Below are 22,409 nucleotides of genomic sequence, written 5' to 3'. Positions count from 1 at the left end.
AATAGGAATTGTGTGTGTGTGTGATGTGTATAGGTTCTACAAACTACTAATTTAATAAATAGACTACACACCAATAATATAAAAAGTTACTTAATGGATATTCTTGGGATGATACTTAGTAAACTCTGAACAAAAGTTGAAACAATTATTAAAAGAGATTTTTTCCAAGCTTTTAGCAAGATAAAAACATCATTTATTATGAACATTTGTACAAAAAAAGTAATTCACAGTTTAGATAAAAGTAAGCAGGGAGTCTAGATACAATTGACAGACGCATGCAGTAAGCAGATCACCACAATGGCATCAAGGAATTTTCTCAGCACATAGTGTTCTTGAATTAAGAATGCGGCTCTGTAAAACACATGCACACACACACGCACACACACACACACAGCAGACAGATGTCGAGTGTTCAAAACTGTAACACAGATTGTCCTTGCAAAAATATCTATGAATTGTGCAATGGATGGTAGAACAGAACAGAACATCACCCAAATAGATGGTAATCCATTATCAAATTCCAACTGTATTTGGAGTATCTAATCTTTATTAAACTTGTAGGTCTACATTACCTGTTTCTCTTCAGGTGTTAGTTCCCCCTCCACAGCCACCACCTCATACTGTCTGTGTTTGAGGGCACCGGGGAACTTGCGCATGCAGCGTACCATGGTGGCTGCTGTATCCTGCGACAATACTCGCCTCATTTCCCCAGGTGCAAATGACGGATCAAAGAGCAGCAGACACAGGGTGCCGTTCGCTTTCTGTTCCACTCCTACTATGGAACGACTGTGGCCTGATCAAAAACACAAAAAGTCACGTCTGCGTTGCTAGTTCCATGCAGTAACAGCTGATGTACTGAAAGCCCTGATTAAATTGAAACAGACGTGCACACACAAAACATACAGATTTAATACACTTTACGTTGCACTGGATAACAATGTTCGCCAAATGCATAAATGTGAAAAAGTGATGTATTATAATTTAGTAAATAATGTTTGAATAAAGTTCTATAATTAGACTTTGAACCATTGTTAACACTCTTGCAATACCTTGGTGCTGGAGGTATACAGGTGGTAATGACGTCTGCACGATTCTAGGTGGTAGTCTTGCGCCCCTACTGGATGAGTTCGAGAAATACAATTTCATCCACTCGAACAGTCTGGGATGTGTGTCTCCCGGGCCAGTGGGCTTGTGAAAATCCACAATTCGAGCTCTGAAAATCAGTTAAAACAATGACAATCAGACTTAAACTTAAGATATTTAAATATTTTTATGATTAAGCGTACTTAACACTATGGGAGGTGAAAACAGCATATATTTCTGTGGCTCCTATCCAAGCCCGTGTCCCCTGTAGCCGATTGTTGAAGTGTGAAGCTCCCTGAGGATCTGCACCTTGGCTCCATGCTTCTTCGATTACGGCTTGCACCCTCGGAATGCTGGGAACTGCCTCTGTGGTGGATTTTTTTTGGGAAAAAAAAAAGTAATATAATGCACTCTAACCAGTACAAAGACATTAAGCACAAAAAGCATAGGCCTCCAATTATACATTTTTTACCAGGTAAAAAGTTATACTGCTCCATCCTATGTAGTGATGATAGCAGCATCTGGAAGTTTCTGTAGCCACATCCCCATCCTTTGTCCCCTTCTGAAGAGGAGTAGTGATCGGTCTCAGCACAGAGCCAGACATGAGCACAGTCAGAGACTTCCCTCTGGTAGTGTTTATACAGAGCTGCCATGAGTCCTGAAACAGAACGGTCAAAGCATGTTTAGCTGTCTTGTGTGTTTCTATTGCTTCATTAATAATTAAAACAATTTGTTCATAAAAAACTAACAGTTAAAAATTATATAGAACTTGACAGAAAATATTATTTCAAATCAATTAATTAAATTGCAGGAACAACATTACCATACAAACCAGGGATGCGCCGATATGTAAATTTTGGCTGATATGGATAACCGATCATTCTTAAACATTGGAAGCCGATAAGCCTAAATTTTATTATCAAATATGATATAATTTATCGTGCATCCCTAATTCAAACGTAACATTACAAAGATGACTTGACTTGTAGTGTAGTGCAACAAGACCTGATGTTTTGCTTCGTCCATCATCCATCCCAGAGGCCAGAGACTCCAGCATCTCCGCCTTCTTCCTGTGGAACTCTGCTGGAACCATTTGACCTCGAGACACAGCCCTCTCCATATTCCTCTCCATCTGCTTCCGATAACCACCACTGCAATCGAGCCCAAACTGCCTCTGAAAAATCACAGGGAAATTAAAGACATGACATCACGGAACGCAGCTGACTACTCAGGGTTTAACTGGGTAGTATTCAGATCGTGGTTCCCATGTACTTATGAGAAGAGACCATCAAAACATAACAAAACGCTTTGGTTCGGTCAAGTTTGACAGTGTGACATGTTTTAAATGTTTAGTCGTTATAAATGACACACTTTGTTTAGATGAATTCTTATAGTGACGTTTGCTTTAGCTAACCTGGAGCTTTTTAAACTCTTCAGATTCCCGCTTGGTCTCTGCCTCCTTCCACTTATGTTCTTCCTCCTCCTGAAGTCGTCTGGCCAGATTCAGATCAGCATTTCCTAAACATTACAGTAAAATCATATGTTTATTGAAAACAGCCAAATCAAATGATGACCTCAAAGTGTCTACTGATGCACAAGCACAACAGTAAGGCAGAAACATTGCAGGAATACCAAGGTGTTTGACCCTTTTACAACTTATAGCTGCATACTGTACCTGCTGTGGAGGTCGAGTCATATTCCATGTGTAGATCAACATGCTCCTGCAGCGAGCCGCTGTCGGAACAGCTCAGAGAACACAGTGGACACAAATAACGTGTTGAATCTGAAAGGCATGAAGCTGCAGTTTAGTGTGGTCATTTACTTCTGGAGTGAGTAGAACTGCTTTTCATTTTTGAAGGAATTACTGCAAAATGAAAACTCACCTAATCTATAGTTGCCTCTAGAACATGCTTCGGTTGATGTACCAACACCAGAAACAGCCCCTTAAAGGACAATAAAAAACCAGACGGCAACAATGCACATTTGATCACTACAAAGCATACTAGTGTTGCTTTAGCTATACTGGTTACACTTGTAAATAACTTGTTGCAACTATAAGAAACATTGTGCAGTTTCCGGTTTATATTTTGGGATAAGAAACCTTCGGCCATGTCCTGGTCCTGTAGATGCGACTCGACATGCTCCTGCAGAATAAAGCAGTCGCTAAAGACAAGACTGCACATCGGACATGGAAAGTGACCCTCTGCAATGCATAAATAAAACCATATTAAGTGTCTTAACGAAAAACGTTACTTTACACTTTGAAGTTGAATAGTCAGGATCACCTTTATTTGGCGAGGACAAGCGCATTTGCTTTGATTTTCGATGCCCTTGTTCTCTCTCCCAGCTTTTCTCATGACAGTTGCTGAGTGGTTGTGTAGTTCTGACCGGTTTGAATGCATCACTTGACGTGGCTGCTGCAGGTGGTGAACTGTTCGCTCTAGATGACGTCACCTTAGAAAGAGTGGCTCCTGTATTCGGAGTGGGCATTCCGTTTACCTGACAGTGGCCAGGTGAGTGAGTTGACGCTTGAGAAACCGCACGCATACGAGTTTCCGTAGTCCTTGCGGAATTGATTTCATGTATTGGACTTTGCAGAGTCCTGTCATTTGAGGTTCTTTGGCTGCTATCAGACGCAGTTGCGTGCATGACCTGGCAGTCGTTTTCTATGTGTGTGGTGTTGATGTGGAAGCTCAGCTCGTCGTACGAGACCCCCGACAGTGAGCAGAAAGGGCAGGCCATCTCATTCTCCAGATGACTGAGGAGGAGGTGCGTCTTCAGGTCGGCCTCCGACAGAAACTCTTCACAGCAGATGTCACACACAGGCATTGCCTGGACAAATGCAGGAGATTACTTCAATTTACTAATATACAGTATATTACAGTATATATACAATATACAGGGTCTCTACTGGTAATGTATTGGGTTCTATAGATATGGCAACCATTAAATCATACTCTTAACAGGCTCAAAACAAACTACACAAACGAATTTTGTAACGACTTTAAATGGGTGAATTTTCAGAATGACATAATGAAAATCATTAGAATTTGTTTTGTTGTTGATATTTAATTGAAATCTAATAGCAAAACAACGTCAGCCCAGACTTACGCAATCTGCGCTCAGTTAAACGAAGATCTGGAATATTCTTCTCTATACGGCGAGATGTACCTGCGTCGTTATTACGTATCAGTTCTACACACAGAGACATTGTGTAACACTCAAACAGTTTAACATCATAAGTGACGCCTTAGATAATGAATTTTAACCAACGAACAACAACAAAAATGATAACGCTATCTCAAAACTTGGACTATTGTGCTACTTACTCATTTAAACGAGGTAGATACGGTAACTCACACAACCCTTCGTTTCACTGTCCTTTGTTGTTATTGAATCAGGCCGCCCGTGAAAACCGGAAGCTACACGGGATGTGACGTTCCCCGCTCCTCGACGCCATATTGCTCTCAGCTGAAACTCGGGAGGGTTCTTGAGAGGAAATTAAAACACACGGACAGCATTTCCCTCCCTCTCAGATCTACCGCGAATGGGTGAGAGTTATTTAGCGTTTATGATGTGAATGTCGTTTATGTTCAGGAAGGAAGCAGTACGTTGACAGAGTTTAGCAAATCACTTTGACGTCTAGTCCTTGCTAGCAATACACGGTTAGCATGGTAGCTAACAGGATCTGATCACAGATCAGTGTTAAAGTTAAGAATCACGCAGGATTGTTGATAATAAAATAAACATTCTTTAACGTATTATTTGTGTCTCGTTGGCTTTAGACGACTGTCTGATAAATGCACTGATTTGTGATCGTATCGTCTGGCTGCGAGTGGTCGCTCTGCAGTTGTAAGCATAGGAGCTGTGCTTCTGCTCCACTGGAGAACCAGAAGTAACACAAATGTTTGCTTTTATGCTAAGCGAAATAAAATTTAACTGTTGTGTACTATTTTAGTCGTGGGTTTGTGACACGGTTTGTTACCTTTCTTATTCTGATCGGATTACAACAGCACAATGATGGATTTATGTAAATCCAGTATGAAGGAGTTACTTTAACAGTAAACTCATTTTCGCTTTTTTTGAATGGTGACTGTGATGGTATGTCACTGACCTTAAAGAAAATGTATGATGTATTTATTGAAATGTAAATAATCTTGTTGCCAAATGGTTGTAAAGGAAACATTGGTAAAAAATTTGATGAAACCCCAGCCTATTGCAATAAACAAAAAAAAGATAAACAACAGGAACGTTCATCAAATAACTAAATAATAAAGTTTAACAGGTGTTCTGCTTCACTTTTTTGTTATGTTGCACAGATGATACAACAATTGACACTTGACAGCTACAATACGTTTGAAATAAACCACCTCTTATGTAATCCCATATTGTTAAAGGGGTCATATGACACGGCTAAAACGAATATTATCATTTGTTATAGATGTAATGCAATGTGTATACACGATTTAAGGTTAAAAAACGCTGTATTTTCCACACACCGTGCATGTTTGTATCTCCTCTTTGTCCCGCCTCTCTGAAACTCGCAGATTTTTAACAAAGTTCATCGCTCTGAAAAGCGAGGTGTGCTATGATTGGCCAGTTAACCAGTGCGTAGTGATTGGTCGAATACTGCAAGCGTGTGACGGAAATGTAACGCCTCTTACCATATTTGGAACATCGGGTTCCAAAGCAATTGTACTGACAGGTACGCCCACCTTACTTGCGCATACATTTGGGCGGTCTTATTCAAATCATACCACGAACTGACGCAGATTTGTGGGGGTGTGGTTACACGAGGCGTTTCAGGCAGGTTTGAGATAGAATGCATCTTTTGTTCCGACACTTTAATTTTTGCAATTGTTCGTGTCTAATACATGCATTGGCAACTTATAACACACCAAAGACACAGAAAAACACGTATTCGCGCCATATGACCCCTTTAATTCATATTAGAAGCTTGCTGGTTCAACCAGTTTTGTTGTAGTCCTAAATCCTTGTTGACATTTAAGGTAAACAGCAATGTGAGCAACTGTATAACTTGACTATTTCCTACTTTGATCCTCAGATGCAATGGCAAGTCCAGGCAAAGTAAACTATCGAATGAAGAGCTACAAGAATAAAGCCCTGAACCCCCAAGAAATGCGGAGACGGAGAGAGGAGGAGGGCATACAGCTTCGCAAACAGAAGAGGGAGGAGCAGGTTTGCCACTCTCGTTCTTTCCCTAAGGCCTTCTTAAATGTTTTTATGTGCATTAAGTGACTAGGTGAAATTCTACACAATATTAAACAAATGCGGTTGGTGGTGGCTTTAAATTTTCATTTTACACTTTCTCTCTTTTAGCTGTTTAAAAAGAGAAACGTTTGTCCACCACCTGGTGATGAGTCCATGCTAGAATGTCCCATTCAGGACCCTGACATCAGCTCCACTGTACCTGTATCAGGTGTAAGTATTCCTGATATACTATAAGGTATTTTTTGAACACTAGCTAAACTACTTGACAATTTGTACATGCTTGTTTTTACAAATGACTAAAAAGGTGAATTTATGTAGATGTGGCAGTAAAATATGCCCTGTGTTTTTTAGGCCTTGTTTATATTTGCACAGTGTATTAATAGAAATGAAGTCAGCACATCTAACAACTAGTGTTGTTACGGTACCAAAATTTCAGTAGTCTGTACCAATACCATTAAAATTCCACGGTTCTTGGTACCAATTTCGGTACCAAAGCAAAACACAAGTACATGCTAATTGAAACACAATTTTATTAATAAAGCTCATTGTTGATATAAATGTATAGAAAGCAATGCCATTTTGTATACATGAAGTATGCAAGTTAATTGTTGCTGAAACGTTTGTGTGCTCACTGGGGTCTTTCATGCTGATGAACATCCTCCTCAGTCTGCTGCTGTATAAGACAAATAGAATAAACTTCAGTAAGTCAACTGACTGAACAAACATGCATATGCAATATTAAAACAAACCTCAGTTTTTATACTGCATTTACACAAGATTACTTGCATTAAGGTAACCGTATATTAAAATAAGAAATGCAACAGATATATTTTTCTTTAGTTTAAATGTGGCTTTTTAAACCTAATAGAGTTAACGTTATCTATCCAAGACATACACATTGCTAGTCATACAGTTAGTATGTTAGTTTTCTAGCACATAGATTGCAGATAGGCCAATATAAAATAGGTACTGTAAACCCCATCCTGTCCTCCCATTTATTTGACCCCATTACAGTTATAAAAGCATTAAATGGTTAATAAGCATTGGCGCTAACAAATTAACATGCAAACAGGGATGTTTCATTTAACGTAACCTTTAACTTAACATATGATACAACATTCATAATGCAAACGCGAACAGAATTTGAAATTTACCGCTTGAACTTTTTAACTTAAATCCGGATGTTTCCTCCTTTCACCACAAAACTCTGTTCGTTTTCTTCGTGATATGACTTGAATCTGAAGTATTTCTGTGCGCATCTCTTGTGGATCGGAGCCGCGCTTATCCGCTCATCATGTCTTATTGCGTCTATGAAAAGTTTCCGACTGACAACCTGTCAGACAGAGCATCAGTACCCGGTTGACCCGGTACGTCGGTGCTACCGGGTCTTATGAAAATTAGGTACCGACAACTTTTTTATTTTTAAGTACTGACTTGGACCCGAAGTACCGGTACTTTTGACAACACTACTAACAACATGTCAATCTGAATGTGTGCAGGAAGGAGTTATAACCCAAGATGTGATCCAGATGATCTTCTCAGATGATCCAGACCAGCAGTTAATAGCCACTCAAAGGTTCAGAAAGTTGCTCTCTAAAGGTCTGTATCTTCAGTATCTCACAGACTCTGATAATAAGCATTTAAAGCCTTTGAAAGAATACCGTACTAACATGCATTGCCTGTTATTGTCCCTCAGAGCCCAATCCTCCTATCGACGAGGTCATCCACACACCTGGTGTTGTGAACAGATTTGTAGAATTTCTAAGAAGGAATGATAACTGCACCCTGCAGGTAAGAGCATGTCAGCACTGGCCTTATCAGAACCGTGACTTGGGCATTGTGGTTTTGACATGAGGTGTTGAGATGTTGTTGCTTGTTTTAACCAGTTTGAAGCAGCGTGGGCCCTGACCAACATTGCATCTGGGACCTTTTTACACACCAAGTTTGTCATTGAGACAGGAGCTGTGCCCATCTTCATAGAGCTGCTTAACTCGGAAAATGAGGATGTACAAGAGCAGGTGATTTTGTAGGTGGTAGCATACTTTATCAAGCAGGACTTTAATCCAAGAGGACTTGACAGTGATCTAGTGTGTATAATTGTTGTTGCAGGCTGTGTGGGCATTAGGGAATATTGCCGGGGATAATTCAGAATGCAGAGACTACGTGCTTAACTGTAGCATCTTACCGTCTCTTCAGCAGTGAGTGTCCTGTACCGATCCCATCCGTGTGATTGATTGCCGGCAGTTCTTTTTGTTTTTTGTCTTAAAGCTGAAGTGTGTTATTGTTCCAGTGTTGAAATACTTGCATGTTTTAGCCTGATATGAAAAGAGAAAGTATTGAAACGACTTCCTCATATTTGAAATTAGAAGTGCAAAATTTGCCGGTGTTTGCTTTGTTTCTGTTCATAACAAAGTTGTTCGGAGTGTTGTGTGCACTGAAGTTTTTTAAGCATGCGCCATAGTGTGAGTCCTTAATCTCTCCATTATATTCTGAACACTTACAAGACAGCCATCTAGTGGTCTGATTTTATAGCGCAACTGTTACTTATGATCCTCGTCTTGATAGGTTGCTTGCGAAATCAAATCGGCTCACCACCACCCGTAACGCAGTGTGGGCCCTGTCTAACCTGTGTAGAGGGAAAAATCCCCCTCCAGAATTTGCAAAGGTGAGTGAAACCAGTTCAGGATAAACCACATTTCAAACTCTTCCGAAATACTTGGTCATCTGATTTTAATGTTAGATAATCAAATCTTGTGGGCCTGTTGCTTTTCATTTAAACCCGACAAACCCAGCAAGCTGCTTTTGTTTTTTCCAGGTGTCGCCCTGTTTGAGTGTGTTGTCCAGATTGCTCTTCAGCAGTGATCCTGATGTTCTCGCAGATGCCTGCTGGGCACTTTCATACCTGTCAGATGGGCCCAACGACAAAATCCAGACCGTCATTGATTCAGGCGTTTGCCGAAGGCTGGTGGAGCTGCTCATGTGAGGACAAAACATGCTAAAACAAACAAACTATAGTGTAAAAGTGCAAGTTCTGACTTGTTAAGGATCAGATCAGCAAATTCAATATTGTCATTTATTACTGTTTGATATGCACAATCTAACTTTTAATGTTGTCTGATGGCAGGCACAGTGATTATAAGGTTGTGTCCCCTGCACTGAGAGCAGTGGGAAACATCGTAACAGGAGATGATATTCAGACCCAGGTATAGCATTTTCCTTCTTTCACGCTCTTGCCTGGAAAGATTTAAATCTGCCATTGAGGTCTTTGGACACTCTTATTACTGCTAAATGCATGTGATGGGCTCCAAATGTTTTGTTATGTGGTGATCCTAAATGAGGCCAGTTTTGCGCTTGTCTGATCACGGCTCTCTCACTGTAGGTGATCCTGAACTGCTCCGCTCTGCCCTGCCTACTCCACTTACTCAGCACTCCAAAGGAGTCCATCAAAAAAGAAGCCTGCTGGACCGTCTCCAACATCACAGCTGGGAACCGAGCGCAAATCCAGGTAAAGCAGCCAGATGCTTACATGGGACTTGAGATTGGTCGCCAGTTTGTCAGGTGGCTTATAAACGTCGTCTCTGTTGCAGACGGTGATCGATGCTAACATCTTCCCAGTGCTTATTGATATTTTGCAAAAGGCAGAGTTCCGTACCAGAAAGGAGGCGGCGTGGGCAATTACCAATGCCACGTCTGGAGGCACGCCAGAGCAGATCAGGTAGCATCTTTTAACAGAATCCTTTAAATTGATAGACTTCCTGGATGAGACAGACTGATTGCATCACCATTCGTTTGAGTAAAATGTTGGACTGGTCTCAGAATGTTAATCTCAGTTTGTTTATGTAATATGTGTTTAATGTCCATGGTTATTTACCTATAATCTGTTTTACACAGGCTTATATTTATACAAGCATTTTGGTTGGAATAATGAATAATATCAAAGCATGCTTTACATACAGGTACCTGGTATCTCTTAACACCATAAAGCCCATGTGTGACTTGCTGACGGTGATGGACTCCAAGATTGTGCAGGTGGCTCTGAATGGCCTGGAGAACATCCTCAGACTAGGAGAACAGGAGTCCAAACAGAATGGAACCGGGATCAACCCGTACTGTGCCCTCATTGAAGAAGCTTACGGTAGGCTAGTCTAACTTTATACAAATGTTATTATGCATGGTTGGACAACCATGAAATCCTTTATTTATTTTGGTTGCCATAATTTCACGCTAGTCTTGTTCTCAGCCCACTGCACTAAACGGTCCTCCACAAGATGGCAGTAGGGGTAGGTCAGGTGCAGGAAGTCAGTCAATGTGATGTTTAATCTCTTGTGGTGCTTATAAAAACCACACACCACTGTTTCTGTTTGTTTGACTGTGGATGATACATAAAATGACGTACACGGCATAAAATGATCCTGTTTTGTGGCAAAAGTTGTTCCTTTTCTGTACAAAAGTAAGGTCCAATAAATTAGTCGTCCAATCAAAAGTAAAGGAGCGGTGACTCTGGCTCTTTATAAATGTGACTGACCGTTACCGTCCATCCTCAGGCTTGGACAAGATTGAGTTCCTGCAGAGCCACGAAAACCAGGAGATTTACCAGAAGGCCTTTGACCTGATTGAGCACTACTTTGGGGTGGAGGAGGAAGACGCCAGCATCGCCCCGCAGGTGGATCAAGATCAGGCGCAGTACATTTTCCAGCAGCCTGAGGCGCCAATGGAGGGATTCCAACTCTAACCCTCATCCTGTGTTGCCGGCCAGGATTACAGGCCTCGTTTCCTCCATCCATCCTGCCTGGAGTCTCCCTTCCTAGTCTGTAGCGCAGTGCCTCGGTTGCAGCCTTGCTTCAGATACGGGAGCTCTATAGCCGCTCCCATCAGAGATGATGTCTCCCCAACCTCACCCCAGTCCAATAAATCTTCCATGTCCAACCCGCCCATCTTCCAAGCTCCCTTGTTGCGTGAAAGGGTGTGAGGATGAGGATGTCAAAGCTCATAGACTGTAGTTTAAGTCTAGTAGGGGGTTATCAAAAGCTTTTTATTGTTATTGTCGTATTAGTAGACTTTGGCACTGGTGTCCTTTTAAGGAATCTTCATGTCCCTTCAGAAATGGGAAGCTACCTCGTAATATCAGAAGTGTGGGACAAGCACCCAGCGTTTGACAGTTCTCTTGTGGAGTAAGTGTGCTTCTATGCAAAGGATGTGTTTGGCGAGTCTACAAGGTGCTGTTTGGATAGATAGGGTTGCATCGGATGATTTCTCTTGACTTTGCGTGCCATCACACCTACCGCTTGTCATGCCATGTTTGTTAACAAACAAATATGAGTCCTGAGGGCACATGTGGCCTACTACACTATTTTCATTTTCGTTTACTAGAATGGCCGAGCTTGTTATCTGAGAGATACAGAGGGGTATTTATTGTGCTGTCGAATGAAACTGGTCAGCGGCGTCTGGCTGTTCGGAGACCAGCCCACAGCCCGCTTTGCTGATGCAGTCAAAGCGTTCTGGGAAACGTTGCATGCAGTTATTTAAGCGTGGTCACATGATCACCGAAATGCATTTGTTTGTATGTTTTCATAGCTTTGTTGTGTTAAGTTTGTTTTGATGTTTTCGTTTCTGTAGCTTCTTGTTTCTCATCTGATCCGAAGTTTTTAATTTGATTTATTCAATGGTTGACATTATCGATTAAGTAAAAACGTGTATATTATATATACAACGATGATAGAAGGAAAAACAAGTTTTTGATGTTGTGGTCTGGCAAGGTTTGATATGCCATGGAATTATGATCAGTTAGTGGGGATGCTGCTTTCTGTTGAAAAATGTGAGCTTTCCCTCATATGGCCCCTCTTGGATTTCCTTTAAGGAACTTGTGGCCTAATTCTCGTATATTTCATCCCAGTTGAATTTTTGTAATCATACACCTGCCCATCAGAAAGTTGCTCTCCATTTCTTTTTAGTAGCTATTACTATTTACTTTCTTTTATGTTTATGTTTCTTTTATGCATTACCTGCACCTGTGTTTCACTGAAAACAAGTTGAATGGATCCTTACAAGAATTTAATCATGGGAAGTATTTACGAAAACATTATGATTGTAAAATGAAACTTTATCAAGCACATTCAGTTGTGTATAGTTTTGTAATATTTCTCATACATGTTTATTGTTTGTACAATGTTTTCTAAGTTTGGGTTGCTTTTTTCGCATTAGAAAAATATGTGTTTAAGTTATCATTGGTACAGATTTACAGTATAGAGGAGGTCATCGCTTTCCTCAGAGACAAATGTTGATATTGTGTGAAATTATGTAGACAAATAAACAGAGTGTTGTTTCACATTGAAATATCAGGTGTACTGTGATTAAAAAGTGGTTTGGCTTCCATTTCTCCGTATGACGTGAAGTTCAAAGACATTAGTTCTGACTATTAGTGGCGGTTAAAAGGCAGACGTCAGCATGCACTGTTTTCTCATTCATGCCATTTGAATCACCTGCTTTTGGAATATTTAAGCAAGTCTGACTGTCACAAGACAAAGACAAACGTCGAGACATAACAGACTAGTCATTTAATTCCTAGTCGCTTCCTTTGAATTTCACATCATCTATGAAGAATTTTCCTGTAGTTGTTTAAATAGTCAAATATCCTGTCTAGTTCAAATGTTTTCTGTGATTCAGGTATGCGTGATGAACTCAATGCACACCTCGCAGTCATTTTTAAAACTCTGAATCAGTTTTTTTTTATGAGTTGTGTAATGGAAAATAATGGAAAAGGTAAAATGGCAAAATGCTGTTATCTTTACATCATATATATACATTTTATATATACATATACAAATATATACATTTTCTTGGGGATTGTGTGTTTGTAGATTGTGTCAAAATTGTCCGGGAAAATATTTGACTATGGGATCAACAACCTTTTTCAAACGACATCATCTGATAGGCAAACAATTCTAGACGTTATGCAAATCTCTATGCATGTATTCAGGATAACATTACACAACATAAATGAGTACAGTATTTTTGTGTTAAGCCCGTATTAAGTCCGTTCAGATGAATAAAACTGGATGTGCAGGTCTAGAAAGGGAAAAACCATGGAAACTGTAAAACTTAAAGACATGCCACAGGCAACAATCACCCACTCTCTTGTCAAAGATGACGATTCACACAAAGAACAATGAAGAATTGGCTCATCATCTGTCAACAGACATTTTTAGAACCACTGCAAAAATTTCTGTTACTCAAACGTTGCATATTTGTGGCCACTTCTCACATTTCAAGTGAGATTTTTCTCACACTCTGTGACATTTGATACTGAAGTTTGTAATGTGCTCAGGCTGAGATAAAAAAAACATTCAACATTCAAACCTTCCCTCCAATGCAATTAAGTTATTTCAATATTTTTAGCTAGTTTTCATATAATCATTGCTATAAGATGCACATTAATATAACACTCCACTTGCTAAAACGGCACGTTGTTCTCCTGATACTGAAATTCTGAGTTTACATTTAGTCATTTAGCAGACGCTTTTATCCAAAGCGACGTACAAAGTGGGGGAAAACATCAGAAGCAATTTGTGCAACAAAAGAACAACAATGCGTAGGTGCAGTAAAAACTGGTCTCAGTCAGCCTATCACGGTATACGAAGCTAAGAATTTTTGATTTTTTTGGGGGGGATAGGAAAAAAGAAAAGAAGTAGAAGACTGTACTAATGGGGAGTTGAACTCAAGTACTAAGCAATGTATACACAGGCCAATTACAAAGATTGAGGCAAAAAAAGTGTGACATATTTTTCTGTCTGTGAAAATGGTTTGGGGCCAGTTCTCAGTACAGACGGTCACAAGCATTTGCCGGATAAAAAAGCTGATATATGTGGCTAAATGACCTCTGGGACTTTCACTCTTCCTCTCAGTGTCACTGATGTATAGGCCTGCAGCGAAAAGAGAGCAAACAGAAACAGAGAAGGGAAATTCAACACGGCAGGTGATATGGCTCTACCTTTCTGAAAATTCATTTTAATAGAGTAAACATTACATTTCATGACACTGTTGAACTTGATTGTAGATATTCACACGAGTGTATTTATTTAGGGCTTTTCAAGTGTGCATCATGGCAAAGCAGGTTTACATAACTGTTTTACAGAAAAAAAATTTATATAGGCAAAGTCATGTTATAGGAACTGGCAAAGAGTGTTAAAGAAGAAAGTATAGTTTAGTTTGGTGAGGCAGTCCTCTTTAACCATTGTGATTATAGTGTCGTATAAGCTGTAAATGTCATACTCCATGACTGCTTGACATTGATACGATAAGACTTTTTTAGATTTAGCATTTATTCACTCTCATGTCCTTCCAAAATGACTTACTTTTGCAGAGCACAAGATATTTTGAAGAACGTTAGTAATCAAACAACAATGGCCCCCATTGACTTCCATTGTACGGACGAAATGTCAAAGAAAAGGCATCCAGGTTTTGAACAGCATGCATGATGGTAAATAAACGATGACAGAATTTTTATGTTATTTAGAGATTTTCTTATTTATCTGTAAAGAAAGTAAATGTGTCTTGATGTATGACAGGTAAAAGTAGCAAGGAACCAAAACTCCAATATCGTGTAGAAGTGGAGAAAAATGCAAACTAAGAACGTTTATTTTTCTCCCTGACCAAAGCTAAAGAAATGCGACTCATTTTTCTATTTGACCTTTAATGAAGAAAACATTTTAACCAGTCAGTTAAACACATTGTAAAAATATATACACATCATATGTTATATACAGATATTGGAGCGTAATGATAATTATTTAAGTAGTTGATGTTGATAGTTGATGATTTTCTGTTTGATTTTGATAAAGAAAGAAAACCAGAACTAGATTCTGTTTTATTACATATTTATTTGTGTACCAATCTACCAACTCATAAAACAGTTATAAATAAGAGGGTAATATACAGTATAGACACATATATTTGTTTTTTTTATCATCAATATAACATTAAGTTCATTCTCTCTTCCTGATCTTAAGATTTCAACGTCTCATAATAAAATGTTACATCAAATGGTGGCACTCATCCCTAGCATCAACTCATCCTTAGCATCGTAAACTTTGAAATGAGGTTTTTGTGCAGAATTATTCTCAAGTGGAGATACAAGTTGGGGATTGGATATGGTATAGACGGAACTATTGGTCTTACTCTCTGGCTCAGTTTCACTCAAGCTCCTGATGTTCTCAGCACTTTTTCTGGCATACTCGTAAACATTCTTCAAAAACGCATCTCTGGTATTGTGCTCCTTTTTGAAAAGGATTACGTAACATTTCGGCAAGAAGTGGCAGCTCAGGATTCCATAGTTGGAGATGAGGATAACAACCATCTCAACAGCTGGCACGTATTTGCCACTTGTGGTAAGATGCACGGGTATAAAGAGGACCCAGGCCATGAGGTAGATGAGCATACCAAACGTGATGAACTTTGAGTCGTTGTATTTCTGCGGAAGTTTTCGGCCTATGTAAGCGAACGTGAAACACACTAGAGCCAACAAAACGATGTAGCCCAGCATCACCCCAAATGCCACATCTGAACCCTCATTACACTCCATCAGATTGGATTTGGACTGAGGCACCTTGTCTTTAAAAGGGCTGCACAAGATCAGCCAAAGGGTGCAAATGATGACCTGCACCGCCGTGCAGACGCAGACGATCACGTACGGCTTGTACAACTTCCACAGTAGCTCCTTCAGCTCCAAGTTCATCTGAAACGCCAGGAGGATCTTCAAGGACTTGACCAGGATACACGAGACGCACAGCGTGAAGCTCAAACCGAAGATGACCTGCCTCACCTTACACGTCATGTCGCTCGGCTCGCCCACAAAGAAGACAACACTGACGAAACTGCCCAGCAGGGAGACGAGGATTAGATGACAGAGCGGCCCGCCTGCGGCCTTTACCACAGGAGAGTTCCTCTGCCAGATGAACAGTGCAGAGATCAAGAAGAGGAAGACGATGCCGAGCGCAGCCAGGGTCAAGAGGACTATAGCAAACCCACAGTTCCACTCAAAGTACTCCTGGGTCTTAGAATTACACCTTGAGCTTCCAGAGTCTGACCACTCCTTGTCCTTGTCACACATGTAACACTGGCCCATGTCTGGAATGCAAAAGAAAAGCGTTGCACTTACAAAATAGGCTTAACGTTGAAAATGAATCCAATTCAAATATATTTCTATAGCGCGCTTTCACGGTTTTGCACCGTTGCAAAGCAGCTTTACATACATATAGATAGTAGTAACAGAAATAAAGATGTAATATTAACATGGTATTTTTGCAGTGTACATTTATGAAAATTGACTGACATTGTTTACGTAATCAGACTGTAAACAGGACTGAATGCTGTTCAGAGGTGGCATAAATTCATCGGACAGCAATAACAATTGCATATTGCTGCTGTCCTTCTGAAACCTTGTATCTCCATATTTTGTGATTTTATTTTTTGCCATAAACCATTATTACTAGTCACTCTTAATGTTTGTCGCTGGGTTTTGCAAATATGTAACCAATAAAAAGTATTAAAAAGTGCTTTTTAAAAAGCACAGTTTTAATCATAAAAAACTGTTAAAAAAATTATTTAAAAGTTTTAGATGAAAAAGCAAAGAATAAAAATAAGAACAGATACTTTCAAATATGAAACTAAATTATGAAATATAAACCTATAAAAGACAAGAACATTTTCTTTAAGTTAACATCAAGAAAGCTATCAAAATAAAAATATATATCAAAATAATTTCCCTCAGTTTCTGTTAATAGTGGGTGCTATATCTAAACACATCCTCCGACCTATACAACCGACTTGCAAGTCACAGAAAAACAATCAACCAAACTATTCACAACATGCGTTTCAAAATTTCTATCCAGGAACTTTTCCCAGCTAAGTTTTGGTCTTGCTTTTATGCAGCATTGCACATGCTGACACTGTATATTACAGCATTCAAGCGATGCATTCAGACTGAGATTTCCATATTCTACAGATGTGCGAGTAATACGGAACTTGCCTGTCCTATTGGAGTACTGGTTTTCTGGACATTTGCTGCATTCGTAACAGCAAGTGTGCTGGCCATCTGCTGTCTTCTTAAACTCCCCTGGCTCACAGCTGTTTGAGCACTTCGATATCACATTCTGAGAAGACAATGAGTAAAAATGATTAAAGCAACACATAAAGAGTACATAAAACTCGATTTAGGAAAAGCATTATTTGTAGAATACAATGCAAATATACATTACCTCAAAAGCATATTGATCCTTTTTGGTATAAGTGAAATTGGCGTGGAATAGGTCATATTCAGCTATTTTGTCTGCTTGATATACTTCATTTTCTGTTTCTTGCCATATAGAGACATCGTATCCCAAATTAATGTCGCCGTTCGAATCGAAGTTGTACATCACACCCTCCTTCTCAATAGTGACTTTTCTCAGCTGCGCGAGGAGCTGAAACACAAACATAATGTCACTTTTAGGCTACTGATATTTTTGTGGATATTTGTAAAAAAAAAGTTAGACAGTATATGGTGAAATAGGTCTACCTCCCAGGGCTGAACAGCTGTTTGGTTCTTGCATTGTTGTTTTACGCAAAGTTCAGCCACAGCCTTTGCGAGAGCACCGACAGCCAACTGAATGCTGAAGACCATGTCCGAAACGAAATGTTTTAAGAGTTCATTTACTGCTACCGTAATATTCCCTACATTCGGCTGTCTTATGAACTCTTTCAGAAATGAATTGATCTCATCCTCACTGTCGCGCCGTAGATCCATAAGGTATTGAGCGAAGACTGAAACATTGCCACTCTTGAAGGTGAAGCCCAGTACATCACCAATATCTTTGAGGTTTACCTCTTTAAGAATACCTTTAGCTGTCGACCAATTATCGCTGGCCACCCACACCCTCTTATTTGAGACTTTACCGTTCAGACCCAGAAATATCATTTTCATCTGAGCGGATTTAGCAAACGAGACCACCACTTTAACTTTAGGGTTATTCACGATGGTGTTCACGGTGCGGTTGATCGACAAATTCAATTTTTCTTGGTCCGTAAGCGAGTCAGGTAGAACTTCCTTGAAGGCCACGCAAATTCCTTCCTGCACAGCCTGAGAAACAAAGCTTTCCATGGCGGAACGCCCATAGTCTCCGTCAGTAACGATAATGCCAACCCAATTCCAGCTCCTGTCCTGTAAGAGTTTGACCATGGCCCTGGTTTGGTGCTGATCGTTGGGGACGGTCCTCATGAAAGCAGGGAAACGACTTTTGTCGCTCAGAATGGCGGCCGTTGATGCGTAACTAATCTGCAACAGGTACACACGTAACATTTCAATGCTTTTTCAAGTTCATCACAATGCCAGTACTGGGAGTGTTAAGAAAACGCTTACCTGTGGGATTAATAAAAGGTTGAGTTCCCTGGCAACTGCGATGGAGATCTCAGAGGAGGACGTCCCAATAACAGCCATCGTGGGTTTGGGAGGTTCAGAAAACCTTGTCGGTGAATCGCAGGCCAGGAATGACTGTGTGAAATCTTGGACGGCCCTGAGAGCCGTGGTGACATCGTAACATGTGTCGTGAAGGCGGTATCCAAGAGTAATGTTCAAACTAGTTAGCATGGGGGATCTGTTCGCCATTTCAACAGCATGAATCATGGCGAGGGCCTGAGTTAGACCTCTTGTGTAAAATCTAGAAACAAAACCACACAACGGTGACTCAAGATCCTTCAGATTACAATCAAATCATAAAGTCCAAAGATACTGATCTCATAATCAAAAATAAGTTGAACCTCAACGAGGACTCACCTGCTGCAGTTAGGATGCTGCGGTGGAGAGATGCTGTATAAGTCTGTGTAGTTCTTCACCGTCTCATGAATGGGAAAAAGCCCTCCTATGATGATGTCTCCTGGGGCCGTGGCTCCCGGACGGCTGTGTTGCATCAGGGCGGCTTCTGTCACCTCCAACCGGGACAACATCAGTATGAGGCTCATCAAATCCAATAGAGGCATCATTGCTTTAGGCTGTCACAGCCTGACTTCACCTGACCGACTGACAGGTTCTCATACACATCTTTGTTTATAATATAAATACGCCGCTTCCCTCAAGCAAGCTGAAATGGAATGTTAAAAAAACATACACACAACACCTCCCACAACTTCTCCAAATCCCTCCCCTACCCCGTACCTGTACAATTTAAGGCAAGTATCTTCCTGTAAAACAGGTGAAATAAAAGAATGCTATAACAATGGCCTTAACAAAAGACCACTCTGTTCCAGCGCATTGCTCAGTATACACTTACTGAAGCGCATTGAATGGGAAAAAATAGGTTTAACCAATTCTTGAGGGTTTTTTTTGCATAGTAAGCCTTATTTATATTTTGACATTAACATTTGATACTTTTATCCAAAGCAAGTCACAGCATATTTAAGCTGTTCTATCAGTATGTCATACCTTTGCGCTTATTTTAATGCACTACCAATTGAGCTAGAGTAACAATTTATGGATAACTTGTTAAACAAATTATTATTCATTAAATAATATTTAAAGATGAAAACTGTTTAATAAAATGGTAGGACAAAATTGTGTTTCTTGCCATTTTATGTCTTCTTGAGTAAAGACAATTTGGTCCATCTCCAGATACAAAACACTGATCCAAAGCATCAGACAGAGGTTTTATACAATCTATGTTTTTAGTCTATGTTTTATACAAAGTTTGTTTTAAAATAAACTGAAATTGTGGTTGGATATTGTGTATGCTAGACTGTGTTTGCAAATGTTTAATTCATACCAGTGTTAAACGGATAGTTCACCCCGACAAAAAATTATAATACACATTTATTTGTTCTCATGAACACAGAGAAAGATATTTGGAAGAATGCTTATAACCAAACAGTTCTTGGACCGTGTTGACTACCATCGTAGGAAAAATTACTTTCTGTTTTTTGTCGTTGTGTTGAATACAAAGAAGATATTTTGACGAATGTAGGAAAGCAAACTGTTCTGGGGCATTTTTGACTACCATTGTCATTTTTCCTACTATGGTAGTCAATGGGGTCCAAGAACTGTTTGGCTACAAGCATTCGTCCAAATATCAGAATCAGAATCAGAAAGAGCTTTATTGCCAAGTATGTTTGCACATTCAAGGAATTTGTTTTGGTGACAGGAGCATCCAGAACACAGAAACAGCAACAACAGTACACAGAGACCATAACACAATAGAATACAAATATCTTTCTCTGTGTCCAACCTAACAAATAAATTAATATAGGTTTGGAACAACTAGAGAGTGAGTAATTCATGACTGAATTTTCAATTTTGGGTGAACTGTCCCTTTAATTTGTCACATCACTTTCGCTCGTTTCATAAACGCAAATCAAAAGCTCACTGGCGCCATCTTGCGACTGAATGAGTTTCTACAGAGAACAAGAAAACGGCCATTCAAGACTATATGGGGAGTCTGCAGACCTGGAGCAGGCAGTTTTACGCCCCTGTTGTTCCTTATTTGTCCAGTAGGGGGAGTTGAACCACAAAATAAAATATTTGTAACCGAATCAAACTGTTAAACAAAAATGTAATTATGTATGTGTAAGATTAAAAGTAAATAAATGAACTAAACTAAACTTACTTTATGGTAAAAGTGTAGTTACCATGTTTTTTGTTGTTGTTGTTGTATTGGTGACTTTTGGCAAAACCAATCTTACTACACAAACCATGGCTTAACTAACGATATGGTTTATATATATACCGGTTTAAATATTTGTAGATATCTACTAACGATCTTAATACATAGCTTACACGAGACAATTGATTTGCAATTGCAACTGCAATTTAGTGTTTTTGTGAATTGAAAAATTAATAATAATACAGTTGGATCAGATGTACAGTACAACAATAATATATAATCTACCGTGGCCTAGTAATATACAAATATACAGAAGACTTGAGTGTTTGTTGTGAATGTATAGGCAAAGTTACATTCAAATATTAACCATATTTAGCCCATAAGACATTAAGTGCAATCATATGAAACATCAATTAAATATCTGCCCTGAAAAAATTTAAAGGGACAGTTCACCAAAAATAAAATTCTGTTATATTTACTCACCCTCAGATTGTTCCAAATTTATAGGCTATAAATGTCTTTGTTCTGCTAAACACAAAGGAAGATATTTAGAAGAATGTCAGTAACCAAACAGAGCTCATCCCCCATTGACTCTCATAGTATTTATTTTCCCTATATATATATATATATATATATATATATATGGCTGTAAATGGGGGATGTTTGGTTACTGGCATCCTTTTACAAACATTCTTCTTCGTGTTCAGCAAGAAAATATTTCTACAAGAGACTCTCAACAAGAGACAATCAACATAATATTAACAATTGATAAAATTGTAGTCAATGTGCTTTATTTCCTATGAACTCTTATGCATTTCTGTGTGTATTCAAATAAAATACACCTTGATATGCTGCAGTTCATTTCAGTTGTGTTTTGTCCATTTTGTACCAGATCATCTCATATTCGGATGGTTTAATTCAGGATTTTTCTAACTTTTTTGTCCTCTCCTTTGACCTAAATCATTTAGGCTACTTGAAGTGACCCCTGAGAGGTATACTCCCCTGAGGAAGTAAACATTTCAATCATTTATTAGCACATTTGGATGTTTAACTTCCAAAACACTTATTTTTATCTGTTTTTAGGTTTCTATTTGTAGTATTTTACATAACTATTGTTATTTCTAAATATTTCTTTGCTATTTCATTTTTTTTAAAGTAGCCTAATGGAAACAACTTGTATGTGCACTGGTTGACACAAGAAGCCCTGCATTTCCCTTGTGGACCACCAGGGGTTCGCGAACCCCAGATGGGGAAACCCTGGTTTAATTCAACCTGATAGGGCATTAAAAGCAAATTATTGAACAAATTTGCTCTCTGGACATCACGTTTGGCCACAACCATTTATAAAGTTTCGCTTACTTATTAAACCATATCAAAACTATGGAATAACTACAGGGGAATTACGTTGCAACTGAAGAAATTCAAAAATAAATCAAAACTTGTTACATTTTAGCACCTTCAGTGAAGTCTCCC

General features: G+C 39.3%; 3 protein-coding genes across 5 annotated transcripts; 1 reads left to right on the top strand and 2 right to left on the bottom strand.

Moving 5' to 3' along the window:
• Positions 1–164: 164 nt before the first annotated feature.
• On the bottom strand, positions 165–4,527 carry zufsp (zinc finger containing ubiquitin peptidase 1). 3 transcript variants are annotated; one of them, XM_057339597.1, is made up of 13 exons: positions 4,413–4,527; positions 4,195–4,278; positions 3,369–3,915; positions 3,185–3,286; positions 2,967–3,026; positions 2,759–2,866; positions 2,498–2,601; positions 2,089–2,257; positions 1,556–1,741; positions 1,287–1,449; positions 1,050–1,213; positions 573–793; positions 165–351 (listed from the first exon to the last, which is right to left on the bottom strand). In XM_057339597.1, the coding sequence occupies exons 3-13, from the start codon at positions 3,910–3,912 to the stop codon at positions 304–306; spliced, it is 1,869 nt and encodes a 622-aa protein (XP_057195580.1). In that variant the 5' UTR covers positions 3,913–3,915; positions 4,195–4,278; positions 4,413–4,527; the 3' UTR covers positions 165–303. The 3 variants fall into 3 exon arrangements, 2 of the variants coding, with proteins under 2 accessions (XP_057195580.1, XP_057195579.1); XM_057339596.1 differs by lacking the exon at positions 4,195–4,278; XR_008963334.1 differs by lacking the exons at positions 165–351; positions 4,195–4,278 and having other exon boundaries at positions 680–793; positions 1,292–1,449.
• On the top strand, positions 4,516–12,964 carry kpna5 (karyopherin alpha 5 (importin alpha 6)). The gene is made up of 14 exons (XM_057339598.1): positions 4,516–4,634; positions 6,149–6,282; positions 6,424–6,525; positions 7,815–7,914; positions 8,012–8,106; positions 8,202–8,333; positions 8,425–8,513; positions 8,881–8,980; positions 9,131–9,294; positions 9,440–9,518; positions 9,695–9,820; positions 9,903–10,030; positions 10,272–10,450; positions 10,860–12,964. Exons 1-14 carry the CDS (start codon positions 4,631–4,633, stop codon positions 11,045–11,047), a joined length of 1,620 nt encoding a protein of 539 aa, XP_057195581.1. The 5' UTR covers positions 4,516–4,630; the 3' UTR covers positions 11,048–12,964.
• A 2,207-nt stretch (positions 12,965–15,171) lies between these two features.
• On the bottom strand, positions 15,172–19,401 carry gprc6a (G protein-coupled receptor, class C, group 6, member A). The gene is made up of 6 exons (XM_057340390.1): positions 19,121–19,401; positions 18,707–19,004; positions 17,867–18,622; positions 17,568–17,771; positions 17,339–17,462; positions 15,172–16,437 (listed from the first exon to the last, which is right to left on the bottom strand). The coding sequence occupies exons 1-6, from the start codon at positions 19,324–19,326 to the stop codon at positions 15,350–15,352; spliced, it is 2,676 nt and encodes an 891-aa protein (XP_057196373.1). The 5' UTR covers positions 19,327–19,401; the 3' UTR covers positions 15,172–15,349.
• Positions 19,402–22,409: the final 3,008 nt, after the last annotated feature.

The sequence above is a fragment of the Triplophysa rosa genome, linkage group LG8, assembly GCF_024868665.1.
Source record: "Triplophysa rosa linkage group LG8, Trosa_1v2, whole genome shotgun sequence".
Taxonomy (NCBI): Eukaryota; Metazoa; Chordata; class Actinopteri; order Cypriniformes; family Nemacheilidae; genus Triplophysa; species Triplophysa rosa.
The sequence above is the reverse complement of the archived record's forward strand: the minus strand, read 5'-3'. Positions and strand labels throughout refer to the sequence as shown.